Raw genomic sequence first — 7,914 nt, 5'->3', positions numbered from 1 at the left:
ATCTGTTGAGTTAGTTATACCAACTGACGACGATGCCTCGGCGCTCTGGGGGAGGTTGAGATTGTGGAAAATGCCAATTCCCATTTTCGGATCCCATTCGCTGCGCCTGGTACTGTGAGGCTGAGTACCGGGTCCCTTCCGTCTTTGGTTGATGAGCAACCAACAACTAGCACTGCGCTTGCCGCAACCACTTCTCATCCCTCAACGCTATCAGCTTCATCTCCTTCTTCTCTAACTCATCCTTTACCACCAGCAACTGTTATATCATCTCCACCAGCCATATCTATCCGAGAAGAGGATGCTCCTCTCCCCTAGTCCCCAGTTCATGGGAACTTGAGGCAAAGTTATGCCGCCCCCTCAGAAGATCCGCAAAGGAGGAGGACTGTTAATCTCTCGGTCTCTACCGGATGCAATTTGCTATCCCACCTGGTGGAACTTGCTAACTATCTGAAGCCTTTGACTTCAAAAAATAATAGGGAAAAGATACAAGATCTCTTAAGAGAGTGTTTGTTGAACAATTCTATGCACACGCCCCGGTGGTATATTCTTCATTTTCTTCGTTATCTCTTCCATCTTTGATATAGTAGTATTTTGAGTTTGTCTTTTTTGTTTCGTAGGCCATTTCTCTTCCATCTTCCGAGGGCCTCCAAATGTTGGTTCGAGATAAGGAGGAACTTACCTACGAGCAAGACCAACTTTTGGCCGAGCGGGACCAAATTGCTGCTCGTCTCTAAGAACTGGAAGCTAAAGCCGCTGAGGGTATTGTGTTGGAGGCTCAGTTGCAGCTAAGCGATCAAGAAGTGGAGACCCTTAGCCAAGAGATTGCCCCGTTGATGGTTCAATTTGAAGAGGCTAGGTCCAAATGGACTGAAGTCCATAGTGTCGCTCTTGCTGCATACGATCGCGAGGTAGCCTCCGCTGAAAGATTGAAGAATTTGGAGGCGGCCATGAACTCTAAAACTGAAGAGCTTATTGCTGCCGGGATGAAGTATTCCCAATTAGAGGAGAAGTATAAGAAGACCATTAAGCATAATAGACTTTTCAGTTGTACTGTTCGTGAGCTCGATATTTGCCTCCGGTCCATTAGATCCGTGCGGGAAAATCTTTCTGCCGAGGTTGACCAACTTAAAGAAGAACTCAAGTGCCGAGCGGCTTCCCTCGATTGTTGAAAAAACATATGTTATGTACAATATGAGAAGAAAAACCTTGGAAGAGGTTAAAACGGGTGTCATTGACTTTGATGTCGAAATCGCTAAAGCCCGTGAGCTGGAGTCAACTGCTAAAAGGGGTCTTCCGACCAGGCCTGATGCTACCAATTTTTCTTGTTTCGGTTCTGAATTCTTGGGAACTGAGGAGGAGCCAGAAGGCGATGATGCTGAAGGTCAAAATGATGAAGGCCAAGACACCGAGCCGGCGACGGGTCAAAATGATGATGGGGGCGTGGATGCTTCTCTTCCTCCGGGTTCCGGAGATGCAGTAGCTTAGCTTTTAATACTTTTTTCCATCTTTTGTACTTGTTCCGTTTGGCACATTCGTTGTAAATAAATACAACTTTTTGCTCAAGTATTGCATGAGTTTTCCTTTTTGCGTACTTTCGTTTAAACATTTTGCGCAAGTTTTACTATTTGCGTCTGATCATACAATGCTTTGGGTGTATTTTCCCCCGAAAGCGTTTGGATTTCGGGCATAAGTTCTTTCGAAATCAACCCTTTTTTCGTGAGGTTTTTCATAAGAGAGGGCCCTCTTATGTTTACTGTGCTCTTGAAGAGGACGTCTCTTGTTCATTACGGTACTAGCATTTGAAGTACTTGCTTAACTTTCAAATGACAAAATCAATTCATCGTTCAGACAATAAACAAGATAGAAATAAAAGGACTTTACTTTATTCCTTCCATTTTCAAAAGTACATAAGCATTCGTTGTGCTAAAAAGAAATTGTCATTTCTTGTAGCTAACTTGTACAACTTGTTTCTAGGGGGCTGGCCGCGCAGTCCCTAGTCCTGATGATATAACTATTCTTCTGGGTTTCGTATTCCGGTCGAAGCGGTAGTCGATGTTGTCGTATCCTCATATCGTTCCCCCCAGTGTTCGAATGCGAAGAATGTGTGTTTGAACACTGGATGTTTTACACCTTCGAGGATTCCACAAATGAATTGCTAGATAATCTTCAGTTCGGTAACAAACTTCACTTCCCCTTAGGAATTTATGCTATCGAGCCAAAGACAATCTAACAATCCCCTAGTGGCTTGCACTTGTGAACGGTCGGATAATCTTTGTTCGATAGCAAACTTAAATTCTCGGTGCGAACTTTGCTACTGAGCAAACGATTATCTAATCGCTCCGGAGTGGTTCGTCGCTTGTGTGCCTTGTTATTAAAAAGTCTTATTGCTGCTGTTGAAACTTCCTTTGTAGTATGCTTTCCGTTGCTACCTCGTTAAAAACCTTGCCAGAAAAATCCAATTGGGACAAAAACTGGACGAAGGGAAAAATAGTGCAGCGCATACTTTCAGTACAGGTGATGTTCATCAGCAATAGTATCTCTTGAGGTGTGCCACATTCCAGTTTCTTGGCAACTTTTCTCCATCTTGATTCTCCAACTTGTATGATCCTTTCCCAGTGATAGATGAAACCCGGTAGGGGCCTTCCTATGTTGGACTTAGCTTCCCTACATTGAGTTCCCTGGTGTTTTGGGTTACTTTCCTTAAAACCAAGTCTCCCACTTTGAAATAATGGAGGTTGGCTCTTCGATTGTAATATCTTTCTATTCTCTGCTTTTGAGCTTCCATACTTATATGTGCCAAGTCCCTGCGTTCATCAAGTATCTCCAATTTGACCAATATTACTTCATTGTTTGCCTCTTCATTTGCCTGGAAGTATCTCAAGGTAGCCTCCCTTACTTCTACCGGGATTAGGGCTTCTGCTCCATACACAAGGGAGAAAGGAGTCTCTCCCGTGCTCGATTTGGGCATTGCTCGGTATGCCCATAATACACCGGGCAACTCGTCGGGCCATTTGCCTTTAGATGCTTCCAATATCTTTTTGATATTTTGTATAATCACTTTGTTCGTTGATTCCCCTTGTGATCCTTTTGGTTTTCAAGTCTTCAAGGAACTTCATGACCTTTGCGCCTATAAATTGTGGCCCGTTGTTGCAGGCTATTTCTTTTGGTATCACAAAATCTGCAAATTATATTCTCCCACAAGAAATCCATCACTTCACGTTCACCGATCTTCTGATAAAGGGATCTGCTTCAACCCACTTAGAAAAATAGTGAGTAAATCAAAAGAAACCTTACCTTACTAGGGGACGGCGACAGTGGTCCGGCGATATCCATTCCCACTTCATGAACAACCATGGAAACAAAATGGAATGCAATGCTTCTACTAGTTGATGCACCAATGGTGCGTAGCGTTGACACATATCGCATTTTTGAACAAAAGCTTTGGCGTCTTGTTCCATTCGGGACCAATAGTATCCTACCCTTACCAATTTTAGTACTAAGGAATCTGTGCCCGAATGATTTCCACAGACCCCTCCATGGACTTCTCACAAAACATAATTAGCTTCAGAGGCTCCCTAACATCTGGCCAGCGGGCCTTGGAAAGATTTCTTGTACAATTGGCCTCCTTTGAAACTATACCAAGCTGCTTTAGCGCGCAGTGCCCGGGATGCCTTGGGATCTTCAGGCAACTTTTCGTGCTCGAGGTAATCAATGATCTTATTCCTCCAATCTCAGACCAAATTATTCTCGTTTACCTCGTAGTATCTATCTGCGTCCAAAACTGAGTGCATAAGCTGCATGACCGTACCAGAGTCTGATCCCTTCATTTCTGTTGACGAGCCAAGGTTAGCTAATGCGTCTGCTTCTGCATTTTCTTCCCTCGGGATATGCGTAATTGACCACTCCCAAAGTCGATTAAGCAGAGCCTGAACCTTCACTACGTATTGCTGCATGCGTTCCTTTTTGGCTTTGAAGATCCCGTACACCTGATTTACCACCAGCTGGGAGTCGTATTTTATTTATATGACCTCGGAATCTAGTCCTCGGGCCAATTCGAGTCCTGCGATCAAAGCTTCATACTCCGCTTCATTGTTAGTCAGAGGAACCGTTCTTATGGCCTGCCTTAGAATTTCTCCCAAGGCGTGGTTAATACTATGCCAAGACTGGACCCTTTTATGTTGGAAGCTCCATCCGTAAGTAGGGTCCAAACTCCTGATGTCGATTTTGACACCATCACTGCTTTTTTGATTGCCAGAGGCAACAATCCCGGACTGAAGTCGGCCAAAACTTGTGACTTAATCGCAGTCCTAGGTTTATATTCTATGTCAAATTCACTCATTTCGATGGCCCATTTGGCCATCCTACCCGAAAGTTAGGGTTTTTGAAGGATATTCCGCAGGGGAAAGGTGGTCACCACAACTATTGGGTGATATTGGAAATAAGGACTTAGCTTCCGAGCGGGGATTACGAGGGCTAAGGCCAACTTCTCCAAATGCGGGTAGCGAGTTTCTGTTCCCGTTAAAATTCTACTAATATAATAAATGGAAGATTGCGTACCTTCGTCTTCACGGACTAAAACGGCGCTTGCCGTGACCTTTGAGACTGCTAGGTAGATTAACAATTTTTTGCCTTCCTCCGGCTTTGATAATATCAGAGGACTTGACAAGTATCTTTTCAAATCCTTCAAATCCTACTGACATTCCGGGGTCCATTCGAAGTTCTTCTTCTTTTAGAGTAGCGAAAACAAATGATGGCATTTTTTCTGAAGACCGGGAAATGAACTTGCTTCAAGCGGCCAATCTCCCCGTGAGCCTTTGAACCATTTTTATGCTTGATAGTTGGTCCGGGATGTGTTTGATGGCTTTGATTTTATTGAGGTTAACCTCAATCCCATTTTGTGACACCAGGAATCCCAGGAACTTGTCGGAGCTGACCAGGAACACACACTTCTCGGGGTTAGGCTTCATGTTATGCTTCCTTAAGGTGTCAAAAGTCTCTTGCAAATGTTTAAGATGACCTACGTTCAAAGACTTAACAAGTATATCATATATATAAACTTCCTTGGTTTTCCCTATCTGTGTTTCAAACATTTTATTTACGAGCCACTGATAAGTGGCCCCGGCATTCTTTAGCCCGAAGGGCATCATATTATAGCAATATGTGCTGAAATTCGTTAGGAACAAAGTTTTATCCTGATCCTCCGGGTTCATCTTTATTTGGTTGTACCTGGAGTAAGCATCGAAGAAACTCATTACCTCATGCCCGGCCGTTGCATCAATCATTTGATCAATGTTCGGCAATGGGAACGAGTCCTTTGGGTCCGCCTTATTTAAGTCCTTATAGTCTACGCACACATGAAATTTATTCTTTTTCTTTGGAATTACTACTATGTTAGCTAGCCAGTCTGGATACTTTATCTCTCGGATTGAACCGATATCAAGTAGGCGAGTTACCTCTTCTTTGACAAATTTGTTTCTAGCCTAGGCAATATGACCTTTTTTCTGTCTTACAGAGGAATGCTGGGATCCATCCTCCGCATGCAACCACGCAAAACAATCGACATTAAATTTAAGAAATTCAATAAATCCAGACCTTAGTTCGAGGTGCAGTCCTGTCCCCAAGTGGAATTTCCTCTCCAAGAACTTTTCGAATAATGCGACTTGCTCAAGCTCTTCCGTTGTGGATTTTGTAGCGTCCGTCTCTTCTGGTACCTAGAAATACCTTGGCACCTGATAAGATTCTGATGCCTCTTCCCTCTGGTTGACTTCGCTTGACTCGGGAGAATACACCGATTTCTGTAATTGCTATGCCGCATGCTCTTTCCCTTTGCTACTGGAGACCAAAATTGCATTCATCTCCCTTGCTGCCGGTTGGTCACCTCTTATTTGTTTAATTCCCTCGGGAGCTGGGAATTTCAGTAACTGGTGATATGTCGATGACACAACCTTCATCTCGTGCAATCATGGTCTTCCCAGGATAATATTGTAGCCCATATCACCATCCACCACCTCGAAAATGGTCGTCTTCATCACCCCTTCGACATTCGTAGGCAACATGATCTCTCCTCGGTCGTTGTCACTCTTACTAGGCTAAACCCGACGAGGAGTTTTATGGACGGAATGATGCTTCCGGTGAGCTTGTCTTGCTCCAATACCCTCCATTGTATAATATTGTCCGAACTCTCTGGATCCACCAGAACACGTTTAATTTTAAAATCTAAATCATTTAGAGAGATTACCAATGCGTCGTTGTGCGGTAGGAACAATCCATCTGCATCCTCCTCTATGAAAGTTATGTCATCTTCAGCGACTTCCCGGAGCCTCTTGCTGTGGGTTACTGACACCTTCGTCTTTTTTACCGCCGAGAATATAACCCTGTTAATCTCGTTTCCCCCGAAAATTATGTAGATTGTCAGGCGCGGGGGATCTTCTCCTGCTTTTGGGGGTTTCATGTTATCACGATTGCGACCATAGTTGTTTTTAGTCCGGTCACTTAAAAATTCTCTAAGATGGCCATTTTTCAGCAGTGTCGCCACCTCTTCGCGCAGATGCCGACAGTCCCCGGTCCAGTGACCATTTGTCCCGTGGTATTCGCACCACAAATTAGGACCCCTCTGGCTGGGATCGGATTTCATCGGTTTTGGGAACCACACTTCTTTAATGTTCCTCATAGATGACACCAACTCTACTACACTGACGTTAAAGTTATATTCTGAAAGCCTGGGATAGGAAGAATCTCGAGAACCTGACGTTTTCTTGTCCTGCAACGACCTATTGTTCCGGCCGCGATCAATTTTTTTATCAGTAACGAACCTATCCGCCGACCGGAAACCTCTGTCGCATCATTTGGCCCATTCATAGGGAAAAAACCGGCTCCTCGAAGACCGTCGATCCATGTCAAAATCTTCTTTTGATTTATCTTTATTCTTCTCCCGGTCCCGACCCTTAACCGATGTCGGGAAACCGAGCTGATCATCCTCAATACTTATCTTTGACTCATATCGGTTGTGAAAATCTGCCCAGATTGTCGCTTGGAACTTGAGCAAGCTTTCTTTCAACTTCTGAGAAGCATCAAAACTTCTCGGATTCAAACCCTTGGTGAATGCTTCAGCCGCCCATTCATCTGGAATGGCCGGGAGCAACATCCTTTCCTTCTGGAACCGGGTTACAAATTTCTGCAATAACTCAGACTCTCCTTGTGCAATCCTGAATATATTAGCCTTTCGGGCCTGCACCTTTCTAGCCCCAGCATGGGCCTTAATGAAAGAATCCACGAGCATCTGGAAAGAGTCTATGGAATTCTCGGGCAAAAGTGAATACCACGTCAAGGCTCCCTTCGTGCGAGCTTCTCCGAATTTCTTCAGCAAAACTGATTCAATCTCGTGGGGAAGTAAATCATTCCCCATCATCGTCGTTGTATTAGTGGTGATATGCTCCTGAGAATCTAGAGTCCCATCATATTTCAGCACATCTGATATTGTAAACCGCTTCGGGATCAATTCTGGTGTCGCGGTTGGTTTGTACGGCAATTGAGTGTACTTCTTTGAGTCCGGCTCTTTTAGCACTGGTGGTGCTCTCGGAATTTGATCCATGCGAGCGTTTACTTCCCTCATAAACCGTATGAGTTCGCTTTTGAAGGGATCACTCTAGCTCGTTGTTGTGACCGGGTTTGCTCTTCCCGGCCCCATCGAAGCCGACCTTTCCCTGGGGGTGTTGTTTGCAAGAAAATTCGTGTCCTTTACAATGATAATAGAGCTCACTATTTATAGCTGAACCTAGGGAGCTAGGTCCTAGGATCAAGCCCCTCTTTAACGTCAATTATGAGGGCCATTGAAGAATGTGTAACGGCAGGCTGTGAATGCCATATTCCTTGTAACGGACTGTGTACTTAATATTGTAGAATATTCCTCATTAG

The 7,914-nt window shown here is 44.3% G+C and overlaps 1 protein-coding gene across 1 annotated transcript; it reads right to left on the bottom strand.

The window, feature by feature from the left end:
- Positions 1-6,028: 6,028 nt before the first annotated feature.
- Positions 6,029-7,591, bottom strand: LOC142177379 (uncharacterized). The gene is made up of 2 exons (XM_075245860.1): positions 6,885-7,591; positions 6,029-6,833 (listed from the first exon to the last, which is right to left on the bottom strand). The coding sequence occupies exons 1-2, from the start codon at positions 7,589-7,591 to the stop codon at positions 6,029-6,031; spliced, it is 1,512 nt and encodes a 503-aa protein (XP_075101961.1).
- Positions 7,592-7,914: the final 323 nt, after the last annotated feature.

The sequence above is a fragment of the Nicotiana tabacum genome, chromosome 23, assembly GCF_000715075.1.
Source record: "Nicotiana tabacum cultivar K326 chromosome 23, ASM71507v2, whole genome shotgun sequence".
NCBI classification, from domain to species: domain Eukaryota; kingdom Viridiplantae; phylum Streptophyta; class Magnoliopsida; order Solanales; family Solanaceae; genus Nicotiana; species Nicotiana tabacum.
The sequence above is the reverse complement of the archived record's forward strand: the minus strand, read 5'-3'. Positions and strand labels throughout refer to the sequence as shown.